This window comes from Coturnix japonica, chromosome Z (genome assembly GCF_054131305.1).
Source record: "Coturnix japonica strain WE chromosome Z, WE-NBRP24, whole genome shotgun sequence".
Lineage (NCBI taxonomy): Eukaryota > Metazoa > Chordata > Aves > Galliformes > Phasianidae > Coturnix > Coturnix japonica.
The window spans coordinates 2747594-2768669 of NC_140702.1; the positions used below are offsets into that span (position 1 = coordinate 2747594).

Genomic DNA, 21076 nt, shown 5'->3' on the forward strand with positions numbered 1-21076 from the left:
AATAGAAGATAGATAAAAGGAGTCAATAAAACAGGAAAATCAAAAGTGTTCAGCAGCTTATCCTCTTAATCCTGTGGCCTGCTGTATGAGCTCTGCTCCATGTGAGGGCAATGCCAGCTCTCCAGCTTTAGAAGAGCTGCATCCCAATTACTTCATATGATATCAGTCCCACCCATGGCAATGCAGGCTGTCCCTCCTGTTCCCTGTATTCTCCTACTGATTAGTTCAGAATTCCATAAAGCGCATTCAGTCAACAGACATGAAACCGCTTTAGGTTCTATATTGGTGTCGTCAGTAATGGTAAAGATTTATTGATCCCTCTTTAAAAATCTGAAAGCAACTGGAAATGTCTCAACTTCTGTATCACGTTGTTCTGTTTTGCCTGTTTAATAGCAGAGAAGCCTGCTGTCTTCATGAAGTCCTTGGATGATGTTTTTGATGAGGAGCGGGGTGTGATTAAATTGGAATGCAAAGTCTCTAAAGAGAAGGTCAAACCAGTGTGGAAAAAGGTCAGTGTTGTGCTCACTTCTGGCAACAAGTATGAGCTGCTACAGTCTGGGAAGACCCTATGTCCCCTTATCCATGACCTCGAGAAGTCAGATGCAGGTTTCTATACCTGTGATATTGGCACTGATGTTTCCAAGTCAGAGGTCGGCGTTCAGGGTAAGTACTGTGGAAAGTAAAGGAGTGCTGAAAGCACATTCAGTGTGGTCACTATGTCTTACACCTATTCCCCCACGAGCCTTAATAGTTTCTACAATAGAACTGTATTACTGCAATTTAGCGCAGTGATGTCTGGAAAATTCCCATTGCTATTGATGTAAATGTATCTCATTTTGCCATGAAAATCACCAAACACGTCAAGAATGACCTGGAAATGTTTGCTTTCTAAACATTCCTAAAATGGAGAAATGGTTTGAACACCAGTAGGGGTAGGATGGTAACTGTAGAGAGTGTTTTTTACAGCTAGCTGAGAAGGGTCGTAAACATGGTGCAGTTAATCAAGCAGCCATGCCACCTGCAAGGACAGTGAGATCAACAGGATGCCCTGGGATGGTGAGAAACTAACCATGGTTTTGTGAACTCGGCAAGGGAGTAACTTTCAGGATGATAACAACAAGCTGCAAAGATACTCGGGGATGGTATGTAATTGGGAACCAATGATGAGCTCCACTTTTGCAATATGTATGAGCTAATTATCCGTATTATAAAGGTACACGCAGCCAAGGAATAAACGAGATTAGCTGATCATATGTCAATGACAGGTGTGGTCGTCTGCTTTTCTCCCGCCGTTCTGCAACAATTGGTGACCCCGACATGGCCTACCAGGAAGGATCGCAGCGGCGAAGGTGTTCGGATCCTTAAGCAGTGGGGATAGCATGCGCCAGGAAAAGAAGGTGCAGGTGCTCTACGTGACCTTACAGAAGGGCCTAGCCGATACGGGCCGATGACGTCCTTTAAGGCTGCAACAGCGTGCTGACAAATAGGTATGGGAAGGCAAGCGGTTTGTGAATTATTTTCTTGCTTTTTTAAGAAAAGGTGTCAGGTATTTTCTTGCTTTTTGAAAAGAAAGTGTCAGGTTAAGGGGACAGACTTGCAAAAGGAACTCCCCGAGTTATTAGCGTATGGGTATACTAAAGGGTTATTTCAGAATCCGCATTTAGTGTATGATCTTGCTGAGTGGCGTAAATTTGGAGATGCAATTTTTCAGGGAATATTAGATGGGGATAAAACAGCTAAAAAATGCGGGAAGTGGTGGCGTGTGGTTTATAATGATTTGTTGCTACATCAGGCAGAAAAGGAAGCGGCAGAACAAGCTAGTGCTGTGCAGGGGAGGAATAAGAATTATAATGAATGGTCAGATTGCCCGGTGTCCCCTGCTTTGTCCACCGTAAAGTTGCCGCCGGCCTCCGAGCCTGCGTTGCCGGTGGCTGCGGAGCCGAGTGCCCCGTCTCCCGGTACGTCTGTATCAGACGAGCCGCCTGCATCGACCATGGCGCTACAGCCGGCCCCCTCGACCCCCCTTTGCAATGAGCCGCTCCCTGGGGCACAGAGTGCCCTGGCGGAGGCCGTCGCGCGGGAGCGGGGGGGGGCTTGGGCTGCGCTGGCGCGGGCTTGTTTAGAGGCGGGAGACGGTGAGGCGTTGGAAGCGGTGCGACAGGCGGTGCTGTCGGTGGGGTATTCGCCTAATGCTGCAGGCGGGACACAGGCTGCTATCAGTGCTTTAGATTGGAAGTTGTTGTCACAATTGCGGTCTAAGGTCAGTCAGTTTGGAGTAAAAAGTGAGCCAGCGAGACAGATACTGGATTACATCTGGAGTACTCAGGTTTTGTTGCCATCTGATTGTCGGGCTATAGCTAGGTTGATTTTTTCGCAGCACGAACAATTGCTATTTAATGCTTATTGGGAAGAGATGTGCCAACAGAGCGTTGCGATAGTTAGGCAGCCCGGAGATCCCTTGTATAATGTCACCGTTGAAGAACTTTTAGGTATGGGTCCTTTCATCCGGACGGAGGCCCAGGCTTTATTAGGACCAGTTAAATGTAGGGAGTCAATGTATCTGGCCAGGCAGGCTATGGATAAGATCAAGGTGCCAGGTGGGCTGCCGTCTTATATGGGAATCCAGCAGGGAAGAAATGAGGATTTTGGAGCGTTTCTAGATAAGGTAGCTGGAGCCATAGAGAAGGCTGGAGTACCAGAGTACATGAGGGAAATAATGCTAAAACATTGTGCACTTCAGAATTGTAATGCTACAGCTCGTGGCATTCTAAGTACTTTGAGGAGTAACTGGACAATAGAGGAGGCGTTAGACAGGTTATCGAGCGTGCCCACAGGGGCTCAGGCTTTCATAGTTGAGGCTATTAAAGAGCTAGGGGCAGGATTAAAGGCACAGGCTGAGGCTTCCCAGAATCAAGTGTTAGCAGCTCTTGCACCCTTACAAGCGTCTGCGGTAACCAGTGCAGGCCCAAGCACCTCTTTTAAATGTTTCCGGTGCGGCGTTAAGGGACATTTGCGACGGAATTGCCAGGCTGTCGGTGTGTGGTGCCAGAACTGCCACTCGAACAACCACAACACCGTCACCTGCCATCGCCGGTCAAGAAACCTCCAGCCCAGGGCAAGAAAGAACAGCGGCCGCGCTCCGATACAAGCTGCCGTTCCCAGCCAGCGGCCGCCTGCCCCCCTGCACACGTCTCTCGCTGCGTTGTCAGTCTCTACGGCCCCCCCGCCCTCTGCTTCGCCCACGTCGTTCTCTGCGCCTCGCCATGCCGCCCCCCCCTCGTCGTGCGCGGCTGCGTCTGTGCAGCCCGTGTATAACATGGTTAAAGACGCGGATGGACCGAAACCAGAGGATCGTTGTGACCCCGGTCCTGTAGATCCAGAAAGCGAATCGGACGCATTTTCTCTTGATACTTTGTTTGGAGAAGGAATGACAAATTTCCCTACAGCGTACTGTGATGTCTTAGAGCATTGCAGAGAAGAAACAATATTAAGGGGTGATGCTGACACGTTGCAAACCTTTCCTAATCAGGTCCCCCATTTGGAATCCCTGCCTTATGAGGCAGTGAAGGAGCTAAGGGAGTCAGTGAGAACATACAAAGTTCAGTCAGCCTTTACATACAATCTTTTGGTTACAAACAGTGACACTTACGCTATGACCCCTCACGATTGGAAAACTGCGTTAAGAATGATCCTCTCTCCTATGCAATACACCGTGTTTGTGACTGAATATCAACTACATAATTTGACTGATACCTCTTTGCCTCAGACTCAGACAAATCCATGTGGCACAGCACCTCTTCAACTGTGTCAGACAAATGTCACTCACATTCCTGAATTTGGCCGTGTAAAATATGCACATGTAACAATAGATATTCATTCTTCTTACGTATTTGCCACAGCACATACAGGTGAACTCAGTCATGACACCCATAAACACTGGTTATCTGCTTATGCTGCTATGGGAATCCCACATACTACAAAAACAGATAATGGGCCTGCGTATACCTCTAAGGCCACTCAAACTTTCCTCCAAGAAGGGTGTGTTAGACATACTACAGCCATTGCTCATTCTCCCACTGGACAAGCTATCACTGATCACATTTATCAAACATTGAAATCCATTCTTATTATTAAACAAAAAAGGGGGAATATGGGAGACACACTACAAGAAAAATTATGCAAGGTTTTGCTTGTGCTTGTGATGAAGTTTTTGAATCATGTTCATAGAGATACAGCTTATGTGGATCGTCATTTTGAGGCTTCCCTGGTGCTAAAGGAACAGCCTATGGTTAATGTTTGGAATATGGCCACAGGACTTTGGGACTGTCCTCTACCACTGACAACTTGGGGTTGTGAATATGCTCGTATTTCCACAGGGACTGGCCCTATGTGGGTTCCAGCATGATATCTTCGGTCTCATCTGAAGGCAGAAAATAGCATCCAGCCTTTATAGTAATTGTAATTGTGTGTTTATTTCTTAGTGGTATTGCTTTGTAACTTGCTGTGCTATAGATAATATTACTAATAGTTTGACATAGTGTGTGATTTTCTGTTTTACCAATGCAGTCTCAAGATTTAGAGTTTAAGGCATTAGCTAGGATGTTGTGTGCTTCTTCTATTTTAGTAATAGATCAGATGTGTATTAAACAGGATTTGATCTAATCAATGCTAGAATCTACAGGAATAGCTCTTTTAATGTTTTAGTACTGTTTGGTTATGATGTTATTAGCCTATTAATTAGCTTTTCTTAATTTGCAAAGACAAAACCTGGAAAGGAATTCTAGTCAAAGAGATGACCCTGTATCATAGAACGGATACCTCTTTTACATCCAATTAATTGGGATCTGAAAATATAACCATGCATCATTTTAGACAAAAGTGCACACTAATAGAACTAAATTTGATAGTTTATTCTGTTTTCCAAGCAGGTGTTCCACTTGGGCTCTATATCACGCACTGGCCATGCGGATATGGTGTACAACTGGAAGAAATCCTTCAGACCCTGAATGCAGGAGAGAATCTGTGATGGGTGAGAGAGGAAATGTGCACCTTGAAGCAGGGGACGCCCTGCTGGCACTACCTGTCACATCCACCAGCAACATGGTCTGCTGTTTCTCAAGGGTCAATAAGTATTAATGCCCCTAGTGATACTCTAGTACATTTGTCCTCTAAAATTGGTTCTATTTGACATGCTATTCCATTAAATTGCACGATCATTAATCAATTATTAGCCCGGATAACTCAGTTGGTAGAGCATGGTTATGAGCATCTTAAAAGCATTTATTGCACAAATTTTAGTGGTCATTAAAATCAATATATCAGAGTATATAAAAATTGAAGACTTTTCCTGATCAGTTACAGATTAACACAATGGGACCCTCACGGATTTATTTTTAGGTTGAAGAAACTTAGGTTGCAGTACAAACATGTTTGTTCTTTTTAGTAGGTTTAACAGTAATGTTGTTGTGTTGTATTTGACTTGTCTCTTTTTTCACTTTTAGAGTATTGTCAATCGAGGTCTTGATCGAGTTATAATAGTTATGTTATTAATATAAGTAGTGTTGTTATTCTATAGGCAGTATCTTGGAATTGTTGTAATACAAGAAGAATTCTACGGAGCAGCAGCCATGGATTGAGATTAGGAGTTCACAGAGCAGCAGCTATGGAGCAGGATAAAACTACTTGAGAACTGATTGAACAAATGAACTGAACTGCTTGTTAAATATGATTAATCGGTCGTTAAACTGAGCCTTTTCATTTTAAAAGAAAACGGGGGAAATGTGGAGAGTGTTTATGCAGAATGGCTTCATGAGAAAGGACATGAAGAGATTCCACTAGTTAAATTGTAAAAGAATGAATGTGATTAAAGACAAAGACGGTTTATCCTAGGGACGGTCACGGGCTAAGCAGCTGAGAAGAAATCAGGATGTGAAAAGACAGGGTATGTAGCTAAAGACGAAATATGTATCTAGAAGCAAGGACGGCCTAAGGGAAAAGCAAGATGTGTAGCAAGGTGTAGACAGAGCTGCAAAGAAAAAGTATCCATAAGACTAACCACAAAGGTCAGATGAAGTAATGTCTAATTCACCAATCCTGAGCTTTACTTTTGCAATATGCATGAACTTATTACTGATTGTATAAATGAGATGCTGTAACACCTAATAAACGAGGCTTGTTGACCATGATAGCATGAGACTTGTCTCCCACGGTTACTTCCAACACTCTATATTTACTATACAACCCTTATAGAAAGATACATTTAAAAACTGAAACTATCCAGGTTACTGGTATGTCTGAGAACTTGGGCATATTGCTTTGAAACTCAACCTGATTCCCTACCTCTGATCCCAGTGAAATAGATCAGATGTTATTTATGGAGTTTTGTTTATAAAGGAAACCTAGCAATTAATATCCAAATAGTAATCAATATAACAGAGCAGTCACAGTTGGATATGAAGTAATTTAATGTACTTTTCTAAATATAAATGGAATCAACTTTTATTTCTGTATGAATTACTACAGGAAAAATATAATTATTTATATGAGATTCTAAATTGGGAAGAAGCTGTCACATTGCTTAGTTCTCCTCTAAGATTCAATTGCTGCATGAACAATGCATCAATCCTTCGCTCTGATGGATTCAAACATCATTTTGCATTACGGGACTCTACGCAAAAATGGTTTTCTGAAAATGAATTTATTAAGCAATGCTTAACAATTTATGTGATCAAGCAAAAAACCTCTTGTGTTTGTTGGAATAAAAGGATTTGTGGAGTACAAAAAAGCTCATTTTTTCAGGATTCACATTAGGCTTACAAAATAATAAAACTTGTGTCACGTTAAGCAATTGAAGATTCTTACACAGAAGCAGAACGTTCTTAAAAAGCAGAGGAACTTATATTTTTTTTCTCTTAATATTTCCCTCTGAATTTACAGTTTTGCTTTTCTCAACAGAAATCTTTTTTTTTTTTTTTTTTTTTTTTCCCCAATATTACCCTTCTCAGGGATAAGTGACATAAAAAAGTTTGCAAAGACAAAGCAAGGATACACAGTATGTCTACAGAAGTTTCTCTTACCATCACACTCAGCCATCTCCATTTCTGAGATCTGTACCAGCAACTCCTTTGTCTGCCATTAATTGCTTCATGAAGGAGATTCCTAAATTTGGTTGTAGTAACTATGACAATTCTGATAATATTTACTTTGGTAGAGTCAGCATGTCAATTGCTATGTTAAAAAATGTTGGAAGCTTGTTTATCATTACATATTAAGTTTCCTTACTCATTCCAGCCTCCATTGTTTACTTACATACAACTTAGTACAATATACCCATAACTCCTCTCTAGATGAGAGCATTAAGAATAAATAAATAAATAAATAAGTAAAATTAGGAATAGGAAGAACAGGTTATCGTTCTTGTTTTTAATCCTTTCCCCACTTCCCCTCCCCCTTATCCAAAGCAGCTAATTTTGGCCCTGCCGCAAAATTCTATCATGTTCTGGACAACTTTCATGACCATCTGCTGCCAACTTGTAATTAAATAATACAGGGCATGGATTTTTTAAAAAGTTGGCAGCTTTATACAGTGGTTGTTCTACCATAAAGAGTAAACAAGCTGCATTAGACGAACAATTACTTATCTCCCAAAATTCATCTTGTTTTATACTAAATTAGTGTCACTACAGTCACCATTCCAGGGATGGTTGAAATAAGGCTTTTTGTGCTATCATGTCATAGATATATCTCACCAAAGAAAATTAATAGTATTTGTAACTGGTTTGAAGGAATTAGTTATCAGCCAGCTGGGAAATCTTGGGGGTAGGAAGCATGTCAAATATCTCACCAGAGTGTTCAGAGAGGATCACACACGTGTTTGGTTTTTTTTTTTTTGTTGTTGTTGTTTTTTGTTTTGTTTTTTTTAATACAAGCAAATTATCTTCTATAGTTTTACTCTGACATAGTTGTTAAACAATTATTTCAAAAGAAAATGGGTGATACTTCCTAGTTTTTAAGAATCCCAGTGAATTTCCTGTTACATTACTACCCACCAATATATTTTACTGTGACTGATATTTTACTAACCACAGAGACAAAGACAATGAATATTAAAGATCAAAAGAATGAATTTAATATTATCACTATATTCAGATAGCATTTTATCTGTTCATTGGGAACAGTTGAAAACTGTTAGTGCGTGGGGATAGGACTAGGGGTAATGGGATGAAAGTACAGCATAGGAAGTTCCGCACAAATGTGCGGAAGAACCTCTTTACAGTGAGGCTGACGGAGCACTGGAACAGGCTGCCCAGGGAGGTGGTGGAGTCTCCTTCTCTGGAGATATTTAAGACCCGCCTGGACGCCTACCTGTGTAACATGGTGTAGGGAGCCTGCTTTGGCAGGGGGGTTGGACTCGATGATCTCTAGAGGTCCCTTCCAACCCCTACAATTCTGTGATTCTGTGATTCTGTGAAACAGCTTCTCTGGAAGACAGTAGTGTAATCTATGATGTATTTTGAATATACTGGATCAAGAATACAATTTAGTCATTAAAATATATGCTAAGACCTCGTAGGCTGAAAGCAATTTCCATACACTGAATGCATAATGATCCCTGTAGTAATTTGGAAAGAAAGACCACAATCACTTCAACATTCATATGTCAAGGGCACATAAAACGGAAAAGGTATAAAGGGACATAATGATCACACAAAAGTAAAAACATAGCTGATGTTGCCAAGTGCTTCTGTATGCCACACATAACTGCTGAGCCTAAATGTGCAAAATCAGATTAGATCTATGACAACTACTTCAGATTTAAAGATCAAATAAATTCTACTTGTCATGTATGTACCTTTTAACCACACAGTGATCTTTAAAGGACAGGATCCACAGTGAAACACTGCCCAAAACTAAATACATGACTAGATGTCAATAGATTTGATTGACTGTATTTTGCACCTCCAAGAAGTGATGCACTGAAACAGGCTTGAACATGTTGAGAGCTTGCAGGTAAAAAATTCGTTTCCAGATTAATAAAGGATTTTGTGGTCAAGGTCTACTATAGACTGCCTGATCAGGGAGATCATATTGATAAGGCTATCTTGCTTCAACTATGGGAAGCTTTGTGCTTGTAGACTTTCATTCTAATGGAGGATTTCAACTATTCATGTGCCTGTTGAGAAAGCAACATGGTGGGCTGCAAGCAATCTAGGAGACTCCTGGGAATGCTCTGAGGATAACTCCCTGGTCCATGTATTAAAAAGAACTGACCAGAGGAAAAGTGTTACTGGACAGGCTTCTCACCAATGCATTTAAACTCATTAAAGAGGTTAATAGGCAGTGTGGGCTGTAACAACCACACCCTGGTTGAGATTGTGCCCTTGAGAAATGTGGGTCTGACTAAGAGCAAAGTCAGAATTCTGAACTTTAGGAGAGTGAACTTCCAGCTGTTTGAAGAACTACTGGATGAGACCACCACGGGAAGATGTCCTTAAAGATAAAGGAACATAGGAGAGCTAGCAGTTCTTTAAGGATGCCTTACTGGAGCACAAGAGTTCTCCATACTGTAGTGAGTGAAATCAAGAAAAGGAAGCAGGAAACCAGCATGGCAGAGATGGGACCTGCTGGTCAAACTGAGAGATAATAAATAAAAGTGGAAGCAGAGATGTGTGGAAGACAACATGGATGCTTTCCAGGTATGTGGGGATAGGATCAAGAGAGCTGGTGCACAGATGGAACTGTGCTTGGTGAGAAAGGTGAAAAATAACAGGAAAGGATTATACAAATACACTGGTCAATAAAGAAGGGCAATGGAGAGTACACCTCGTCTGATAACTGATAATAGTCAACAGTGAATATGGAGAAGGCTGAAGTGCTCAACAAATTCTCTGCTTCAGTCTTCACTGGCATTCAGGCTTCCCACATTTCTCATGTACCTGAACCCTTTGGCAGGAGCTGGGGGAGCAAAATCTATCCTGTTGTAAGCAAAGAGCAAGTTCAAAAGCAGCTTATGAACAGAATGTATACAAGTCTAAGGGGGAAGATGACATGCATCCCAGGATACTGAAGGAATAGGCTAATGTGGCTGCCAAGCCACTCTGAATCATATTTGAAAAGTTGTGATTGTCAGGCAAAATTTCCTTTGACTGAAAAAAGGGGAAAAATCACCTCCATTCTTAAGACTCTTGCGTGCTTGCTATCAAGAAGGCCAATGGTATCCTGGGCTATATCAAAAGAAGACTGGGTAATAAAGAGAAGAGATTGTTCCCCTCTAGCCTGCCCTCTTGAGGCCCCACTTGGAGTACTGCATCCTGAAAGATGTAAAGCTGTTGGAGCAGGTCGAGAGGAGAGCCAAGAAAATTATCAGAGGGCTAGAGCAAGTCTCATATTAAGACAGGCTGAGGGAGTTGGGTTTCTTCAGCCTGGAGAAGAGAAGGCTTTATATAGATGTTATTGCAGCCTTCCAGTACTCAAAGGGAGCTTCTGAACATGAGGGAGACCAACTTTTTACACAGTCTGATATGGACAGGAATAGAGGGGATGGCTATAAACTAAAATACTGGGAACTTAGACATTAGGAGGAAATTTTTTACTCAGAGAGTGTTGAGGCCTTGGCACAGGCTGCCCAGAGAAGCTGTGGGTGCCCCATTGCTGGAGACATTTGAGGCCAGGTTGGATGTGGCCCGGGGCAGCCTGAGCTGCTAGGTTGGCAGCCCTGCCCACAGCAGGAAATTGAAGCTTTATGATCTTTAAGATCCCTTCCAGCCCAAACCATTATATGATTCTATGAAATATGCATTTTAGATGGACATATTTAAAAAAAAGAACATTTAATTATAGCATCACAAATGGCCTAGATTAAAAAGGATTACAATGATCATCTAGTTTCAACCCCCTCCATGGACAGGGTCACCAGCCACTAGACCAGGCTGCCCAGAGCCACATTCAGCCTGGCCTTGAGTGCCTCCAGAGATGGGGCATCCAGAACCTCCTTGTGCAACCTGTTCCAGTGCGTCACCAACCTCTGTGTGAAATAATTCCTCCTAATATATGACATAAGCCTCCCCTGTCTCAGTTTAAGACCTCATCCAGCCTCATAAACAGCCATTCACCTTCCTGTTTATGTGCTCCTTTCAAATACAGGAAGGCCACAATGAGGTCTCCCCTCAGCCTTCTCTTCACCAAGCTGAACAAGCCCTGTTCCCTCAGCCTTTCTTCATAGAAGAGGTGCTCCAGCCCCCTGATCATCTTAGTGACCCTCCTCTGGACCCATTCCAAGAGCTCCATGTCCTTCTAGTACTGGGTAACCCAGGCTTGGACTCAGTACTCCAGATGGGGCCTCACAAGAGCTGAGTAGAGGGGGACAATCACCTCCCTCTCCCTGCTGGCCACCCCTTTTTTAATGCAGCCCAGAACACAGCTGGCCTTCTGGGCTGCAAGTGCACTCTGCTGGCTCATGTGCAGCTTCTCTTCCTTCTCTGCAGGGCTTCTCTGAAGGAGATCTTCCTCCAGTTTGTATAAATACTTGGGATTGACTTAGTCCAAGTGCAACACCCTGCACTTAGACTTGTTGAAACTCATTTGTTTTACATGGGCCCACTTCTCCAGCCTGTCCAGGTCTTTCTGGCTGTCTTCCCTTCCCTGCAATGTATTAACTGCACCGTTCTGCATGCTGTCATCTGCAAACCTGCTAAGGGTGCACTAAGGATGATTTGTCTGTGTCATTGATGAAGATGTTGAATAGCACTGGTCCCACAACTTCAAAGGCAAACATAATTCAGAAAGTTTCTATTTTTTAATTACAGTGAACTCTGACAAACAAAAATTTACCCTTAAAATTAGCAGACACAGAATTCATATCAATTCAGCTTATCTTGAAAGATTAGCTATTAAATAATTCTGTGAAATGTAAGCAAAATTTATCACTTCAAGAGCTCAGTAATATTTAAATGCACAACCCATTATATTAGCAGTAGTTTAGTGCATTATAGTATATTTATGGTTCAGTCTGCTTACTGTTAGAAACACTGATGTCCATGGCTGAACAAATGAACAGGCAGAAATCCTCTGTCTAGCATATATCATTCCCTCATGTCTTTCATACTTGGGTAGCTCTTCCATCTACAATCTACCTTGTATAGTTTTAAACAGTGTCAATTTACACATATTCAACAAAGGAAATAATTTCAGGATCATCAGACTAAAGACTTAGTAATGGCTGGTAAAAGTTATTAGATCAGACTGCAGCAAGAGCAGTTTAATTAATATTAATTATTGTCTCCTACAAGTGAGAAACAACATTTCCCTTGACACAGATGTTGAACAGTTATGGACTGAGATAAATACGGTTGTTCAAGCTAATTAGTCCCCTTGTGTTAGATGGAAGTATACAATATCCTCACACAAACTCTTCAACAGGTTGGCTGCTTGCCTTCTCAATGCTAATTTTGCTGATTCTTTCCTTAGAGAATTTTCCTCTGTCTTGGTGAATGCTGTTCGAATTGCTGGAATTTTTGAGAATGAGATTTCCAGCAAGTCTCCTCTGCAACAACAAACATGAAGACAAACTGTATGGTATGTCTCTTGCAGAAATTTGAATTTTTATCTAGCTTTATTTAAATGTCTATGATGGAAACTAACCCATTTCATCTGAATTCTGGTCCATCTGAAAAATAAATTAATTCACAGCTTGTTCAGAACTATTACTTTGTGCTTAAAAATGATCACTGATTCTCAAGTTCTGTCTAGACTCCCTAGTCATGTTTTTCTGCTACAAATCTATGATTTCTTTTCTCTAATGAAATTCGTCTCTAATGTGTTTAAGTTGTCTAAGCATTGCTAATGTGATTTTACATAAAAGTAAACTACTTTGTTTACCTTCACTTTGTTGGTTCACTGCTTTCACAATGTAAATACAGTAATGTTTGTGAATGACCATTATTACTGATTTTTCTTGATATCCTTTTCCAAAATGTTTTGCTATCACTGGATTTTCAGTGTACAGAGAATCTTTTATCGTTGAATATTTGACACTAAGAATAAATTGCTGCTCCTCTTAGAAAATGTGCTCTACTTTTCCTACAAATATTTTACCTTCAGTTACAGTATTTAATGTTATTACACCAATATCCTTATACAAAGGCAATTTTCTTTCAAGTTTACTAATCTTATTTCTAGGAATTGTGGAGCTTACATAGAAATAATTCAGGGCAACTGACTTAGATTCTGTTAAAGGAGGAACGTCTGAATACAAAACATGTAATATTTTCTTTTTCATATATACAATCCTTGAAGAAATGTCAGATCCTGAACTTGAGACCTCAGACATATCAATGATGACCAACAGGGCATCATTTTTTCCTTTTGCTTCTACTTCTATTTAGACCTGCTGGAAGCTCCAGTGATGCAATATTCAGCTTCTAAAGGAGTGTAGCTGCTAGCTATGAAAATCCAAGCATATCTGTATCCCTTAAAAGGTAATCTGCATTTCTTCTTGTAAATGTATAAATCAGCAAAACTATCCAAGATGAATGAATTCAAACTATCAAGGGGACTTAATGGGAATTCGGCACCTGGAAACTGCAAGAGATCATGGCCTATAGTTAACAGGGACTTACTCCCTTCACTGCTCTAACCTGAATTTAGAGCTGCTAAGTTATAAAAACAAAACTCTCCTGCTATGCTTTTCTGATGCATAATACATTATTCAGCAGCTGTGGCTGGGGTACAGAGGGTACAGTCCTGATACAAATCAGGATTGCTGTCTTGTAGTGATGGTACTTAAAGCTTTCATGAAATATTGCCAACAGGCAAATACAATATAATAGCAAATCAAAATTATGGAGGTTTTTCTCCCTGCTTTTATGATCCCATATCTATGAAAACTGTAGTTAAATTATTTCAATTACCAGAAGACTGAATATTTCATGAAAGGAAAAATACTAAATAATCTCTTTTTCCCAGTAATAGGAAAGAATTATCTGCAGACAGTGCTATTTCTTGTTGCTACTAACTCATGGCATAGTTACTTACTGCAAGTAAAATGAAAGATTTTAGCAGGTATCAAAGTGACAAAACTTTTGGAATAGACATGCTGTCTTACTTTAATTTTATTTCCAAATGTTGAAGATAATAATCCTTCCTTGTCACTGTCTGAATGTGAAACAAATCACAGGAACATGCAGCAATTTTTTAATTTCTTCCTTCTGCTCTGTATTGATAGCATGTGACACAGCCTGAGGCAATAGCCTCGAGTTGTGCCAGGAGAGATTTAGACTGCATATCATGAAGAATGTCATCGCAGAAAGTGTGGGTAGGCATTGGAACAGGCTGCCCTGGAAAGAGATGGTGTCAGCATCCTTGGATGTGGTACTTAGGAATACGATCTGGAGGGGGATTGGTTGTGTTAGGTGGATGGTTTGACTTGGGTCTTTCCCTAACTAAATGTCTGTAAGGCTCAACAGTTCTCCAGCATAATTTGCTGCAGTAGGACCAAAACTTTATGATGCTATGATTTTTATGAAGAAAAGCGTGGCAAGATGAGGCAACGGTCTTTTATCTCTTTCCCTACACATCAACAGAATTAGGTAAGAAAATGCAACAATAAAGCTGATGTTGTTTATAAGGCCATTCAGTAATCTCCTTTGAATACCTGATATTATAAATTAGTACTATTGAGGCTCTAGTCATCTATTGAACTACAACGAAAATGTAGACCTGGTACTATGCTGTTTAAGATGTGTAGCAAATTATTTTCATAAACTAACAAGAAGAGAGAAGAAGAATGTGTAGTAGATAAATCTATTTGTTACTGCCACAGTATGCCTAAAACCAGCTTTCTAACTATTTGGGTATTCTGTGTCAAGTATTCTATTTTCTGGACAAGAAGGGACAAGGCAGCATCAAATCAGAAATGTTTACTTCCTTCATTTGCACTATATAACTTTAATTCCTTTATGCCCTTCCAAATTTGGGAGTGCAAACAAGAATCTTCAATAAAAATAGTTATATTTTAATGAATTATTTTAGTTATTAGAAATGTTGTTTTAAATGCAGCTTAGGGGAAGTGTAAATGAGGAAAACATCCAAAAATAATTTTGTTTTTCAAATCGTAAGATAATGTTTTCAGAGTGAAAGAATAACTCGAAGTACACTCAAAATGTTGATTAGATTTTTATGTAGCATCATATATATAATTTCTCTGAGGGAATGAAATCTCTCTTTCTCTCTTTCACTCTTTTTTTTTTTTTTTTTTAGCAGCTAGTACTGAATTTCTGAATTCAAACTCCCGAGAGGAATAGATTCTGTCACTGTGATTATATTAATTAGCAATGCAGTCTCTTAATAGTTCAGTGTAATGATCCTATTGGGCCAGCTTTCAATAGCTCTGACATAGTTTTGAAAATTAGGTAGGGAAAGAATTGTGTAATAAAATGCTTTTTTGACCTACCAGTATACCACTACCACCCACAACATGTTTCCTTCTGCTTAACCGCTGGTTGTATCTAGCATAACTTATAAATATGAAACTTCCTTTCACCACAGCTGTACAGAAAATCTGGGAACAAGGTGAAGCAAAGGTGGAATAATACAGTTTTATTTATTTCTTGGGAGTTTTTTGGTAGTTCTTTTGTTGGTTAGTCAAAAAGAAATTAAATTGCTACTAGTTGAAAATACAGTTTCTCAGTGTATTCCTCAGAGCATTAGATGCTGAGATAAGATGGTAGAGGAGCAAAAGTCTATGTTTCAGAAAAGGAATGTGCTCAGGACTTTTTAAAGGGAGTTTTTTATGGCTACTGTAAAAAACAGAGAGAGGAAATAGGGCAGACAAGCAAAACACAACTGACAGTATATGTGTGTGTGTCCTTGTCTTGTGGGTCCTCCTGATGTAGGTCCTCCAATGGTTTTAAGCAATGACAAGTGTGTAATTTAAAGATTATTTTCTATCAATATAGCGTATTCAGGAGATGTGCCTCTCATTCTTGCCATCATCTCCAGTTTACATTAAAAATGTTACTCTTGTTTCAGAAGGAATAGCACAGCTTTGTAACTGTGAACTGCAGGGCTTATCTCAGAAGCTCTGGACCATTGGAAAGCAGTCATGTTTAATCTTGTCATTGAAATAATCCAGAAGGGACTGCTTCAGAGGCTGTATGTAGTCAGAAATGTCTTGATACATACCTTGATGCTGGTTGATGTCATCCCAGGAGGTGTAGGATTCAAAAATGTCTAGCCTAGGTGTCTCTGCAGTGCAGGTGTATCCATGTAACAGGAGTAGGCAGGCAGGTAGGGAGGTGATTTTACAAGTCTTCTAGTAATAACCTACTACTCAGATATGGTGATGTTCTATAATTTGTTTTGGAAAAAAACTATGAACAGGTGTATGTATATGTATATATGCATATATATTTCCATGTGAGCCCAAGCTGAGAACTCTTCCTAATAGTGAAACTCATACAATTAAAAAGAAAGTTATGAAGACACTGAGAAAAAGTGGAAAAAAAGAAAAACAACAAACAAAAGCAAACAAAACAAACAAACAAACAAAAAAGCTACATACTTTCTTTAATGTTAGGTATCTACTCTGTGTCATTTGATTTTCCCTCAAGATTGCCCTTCTGCCAGATCAGCAAAAGGCTTACTTTAATTTTTCACTCTGTTTATATACAGAACTTTTGATGCAGTAGTTCTTTTCCAAAGGTTGCTTTGCCAACTGAGATTTTTTAATGGAGTCTATGTAGAGGAGTGGGGCATCGTGGGCAGCTGATTAATCATATTGGTAACTGTAGTGAAGTAATTAAGTGGGCATTAGAATCTCATTACTGTCCTTAATTAAGCTGGGAAAATTGAAATACCACACAATACTTAATGTGAAACGGACTGTAATAAAACTGCTAAGACTTGTTTACAGGAATTAATATGCAGTTTTGCAGAGTAGATGGTGAGTAATTTTTTCACTGGTAATTAAAATATAGTATATTTGAGTAGGCATGAATACATAAGGTGTTTGTTTTATCTATCAGAAAACTTGATTATATGAAAAGGTCATTTTTTTATTAAAAATAACAATATAAATTGTAAAGCATAAAAACAAGAATTTCAAAATAGAAGTATTTACACAAGCTTATCTATAAAAACAGGGTAATATGAAATGAAAGCTTTTTAAAAGCCTCGTGACTCTATATTCAGAAAAAACTGAGATTTCTATGAGAATACATCTATTTCGTTATGACCACAAACTCCAAAGCAATACACAAGAAAGCATTAACAGAAGTCTACTGTAAATAGCTACAGAAAGTTCTCATATTGCTTGTAACAGTGTCTTGAAAAATAGACCTGAAAAGTAAGCATGACATTTTAGATACTGATGCTGCTCTGAAAATAATGTCTCCTATTTTTTTTCCATGGAAATTAAAACAGATGAAAGTTGTGAATGGCTGTCTGGAACACACATGTCTTTCACATCTCCTTTATCAGTATTGAAAAGCACCTCAGACTGCCTCATTTTGCTCACATCAACTGCTTAATCTCCAGAAATGTACAGAGAACAGCAATGAATGTCAGTAGGTGCCATTTTTGTCCCCCTGAGGAATTCAGCGATACACCTCTGTTCCATCCACACTTCCATGTCCGATGGACTTCTGTCAGAGTGCCCCACTGCTGTCATCTGTCACATGGCAACAAAACATAACAGGATATTGGTGGGAACACCTCTATTGTCATAGCATCAACATCTACCTCTGACACAGTTGGCCAACATAATAATGCATGTGCAACCCTTGAACACTCCCCGTCCAAAGTTCTTGCTCTTTTGGACTGTTTATTTTTTCTTATGCAGTCACAGAGGAAGTAAAAGTATATCATGGAACTTTAATCTGTCCAATTATAACTTAGCAGTAGAAGATAGAATAGTGTTACCTTAAACTTTATAAGACTGTCATACATTCAGTCAATTTTAGATTGACTTGTAGATTCCTTATTTTAAGCTATTTGTTTTTCTTAAAGCTTTTAGAACCTCAGAGACTATTTGTGATTGCAAATACTTCCATTGCCTTGATAACAAATGGCTGATATAATACGGACTCATCCCCAACACTTACAATACTCCACATTTTAGATGAAATACCAGTAAAACCTTTCCTTTTTTTACTGTTACACTGAAAATCCATGATAACGGGTCCCTCTAATATTAAAATACATTGGCTTTTAGATGCATATCTCGATACTGGTCAGAACAGTCTGGCTTATTTTCAAGTGGCATTTGTCAGGAAAGCAAAGTTAAAAATTCAAGTCTTTGTAAAATAGTCTTATACATTCTGTAATCTTAATTTAGACTTAGAAATTTCAAGATATAAATTATTGTGTCTAATGACTTCCAATAACTAAGAGATGAGTAAACTACTTTAGCAGCTTGTATATCACCAAGATGAGACATCCATTAGAAAACATTCAGTTTTGCTTTTAACCTTTTTAAACCATGTTGGCAAATTGGAAAGGTTGTAGAAAAAAGTGATGGAAATTATTTTTGAGCCAGGAAAATACCACATAGTGAAAATGTTTAGGAGTTTAATATATTAAGTTTGTGAATCAAGATTGAGAGATCATAGGCAGAAAATCTCATATGCTTAATGATGTATTCTCAAGAAGAACTAATGGCTAGATATCAGATATTCATATCAGAACAAAATGTAGAACCTCCTCAGAACCTGGAATCCCAAACTTCTGAAAGATCCTAGCATATGAATCACTTGTTTGTTTCCAGACTTGCATTATCCAGCTACAGTAGTCATAATCTGAAAGCATTTTCAGTTTTCTCATGCATTTCATACAGAAAATCTTTCTCACAGCTCTTAATTCTGATTTTATTTCCCATATGGTTTTTCTCTCTCTCTTTCTTTCTTTTTTTTCAGATTTCTGTTTTTCATGAATTCATAACCTCTTCCTTCTCATCCCAATTCATTCTTCTTTATTTTCTTAATTGTTCACTTCAGGATACTTATTTGTTCAAACTGTTTTTTATTCCAACACTGAAAGCCCAGCCACATTTTAACAATACTCTCCTCTATTCACACTGACATATAAGTCCTTTTCTTGACCTCCAGATCAAGGAATAATGTTTACTCTTCCTTCTTTTTCATAGCTATTTTATAAGATTTTATAGAAATCTGAAAAGTTTCACAGTTTGACATATTTACTTTATGACTTGATATCCAGAGAAGGCATCTGTGATGACCTCCATAATGTCCCCAACTGGAGTACAAGATATGACTCTGTACAGGAAAAGTTTATGAAAGGCTATGTTTTCTCATGCTAATTTAAATAATATGTGGAATCATTTCCTTGTATATAACAGATGCATATTACTACAAAATGTCATTCTTCTACCTTCTCTAAATTCATACCTGTCATTCTGTTTATCTCCAGACCATGAGACATTTTACTATTATTGATGTAGGGCCTCTTTTCTCTTCCCTAAGGCATCATTTCCTCTAATTCTTGAATTTTAATGAACTGTTTCCTATCATTTTTCTTAATCCATACACATTTACTGCATAATGCCTGCCCACACAGGAGGCTTTTGCCTTAGATTCCTGGAGGTTTTCATTCCTCTGATCTTCCCCAGATACCATCCATTATTTTCATTCATTCCCTGTCTGAAAATTGTAGCTTCCTCTTCAGATTTTCCTCACTGTAAAAGTGTCCCCAGTTTCCTAAGAGGTTTTCAACTATTTTGCTCTCCAACCTGAAAGTCCACAAGTTTCTTACCCCACATCCAGGAGACAAAACTTCTGAATGTAGTCTCTAAGTCACAATATAACAGGAATAACTTTTATTTACTACAAAATAGTTAACTTGTTTACCAGAGCTTTTCTATAAGTCCTCTGTTATCTCTTTTTCTAATCTCCTTTTTCTGGAGGGCTGTAAAACAACACAGTACTGAGCATATCTAATGAGTTTAATTCATCAGAATATATATAATGGAATACTAAATAAAATATATTCTACAGATTTTATTTTTTAAGCAATAATTACTTTCACACAGCCCTAATTCCATGAAAGAAAGGTGAAAGTTGTGTTTGCTTTGAAAATTCTTGTGTAAGGGATCACTGCTAAATGAGAAAACAAAGGGGTGGATCTAGGTTTACAAAAATCACCAGAAAATATTTAAGAACGAAATAAAGAAACTGTGATTTGGTTAGGTTCTAGTAAGTAAAGTGGAGAGAAGACTAGTAAAATTAAAGTTTGTTCTGTCATCTGTGCAATATAACGGAATGGCATAATGAACAAAGAAAACACTTCTTTTAGTACCTATGTATACACAGAACTTTCAAAAAAATTTAATAAGCATTCAGTAGTAAAACGTTTGCAGTGACATGCTTGCTGTGAAAATATAAGTCCTGGAAAGAAAAAAAATGATATCTTGGTTTTGGTTGGGATAGAGTTAATTTTCCTCCTGATAACTTGTATAGTTTTATTTTATTTTATTTTATTTTTTTATTTAGGACAAGAATAATGTTTAGAATGAGAAAACACATTCATGTTTTAGTTACTGCTGAGCAGCACTTACCTTATATCAAAGACTTTTGGCTTCTCATGCTGCCCTGCCAGTGAGGAGCTGGGCATTCTGGGGACAGACAGAAATGGGACAGCTGACCTAAAATGGCTGTAGAGATATTCTATGCCATTTGGCATGCTCTGCAATAAAACTGTAAGAGCTCACTAGGTGGCTGTCTCTGCAGTGAGCAATTGAATTGTGCATCGTTTGTTTTGTATCTCCTTTTAAGCCTGTTCTGGTTCCAGCCAAAATAGCATTAGCAGCACTCTGATGCTTTGGTTGTTGCTTAGTAATAGGAGTATGCTGAAACCTGGCCAAGACAGGCCAATCCACTCAGCAGGGAAGATCCACAGCCTTTAGGATATGGCAGCAGGGCAGTGCAGAGCAGAACAGGTGGACTGAACTGGGCGAGGGGTGGTTCCCTGCTGCGTAATATCATTCAGAAGGCCATAAAGCTGTGGGGAGCTGTCTGGGGGTGGCAGGTGTTTGGAGATTGGCTGGGGGTAAGTTGGCAGGTGATGA

General features: G+C 39.1%; 1 protein-coding gene across 4 annotated transcripts in view; it reads left to right on the forward strand.

Moving 5' to 3' along the window:
- Positions 1-6190, forward strand: part of LOC146753464 (obscurin-like protein 1) — a 50245-nt gene extending 44055 nt beyond the window's left edge. For 2 of the 4 annotated variants that reach the window (XM_085530541.1, XM_085530542.1), the window contains one exon: positions 394-1264. Coding sequence is in view for 2 of the 4 variants with exons in the window: in XM_085530538.1 (XP_085386664.1) it covers positions 1490-4405 (2916 nt within the window). In the remaining 2 variants the exon portion in view is untranslated. Of the gene's footprint in view, positions 1-393 lie in introns of all 4 variants that reach the window. The other 2 variants (XM_085530538.1, XM_085530540.1) reach the window with 1 other exon arrangement.
- The last annotated feature ends 14886 nt before the right edge of the window (positions 6191-21076 follow it).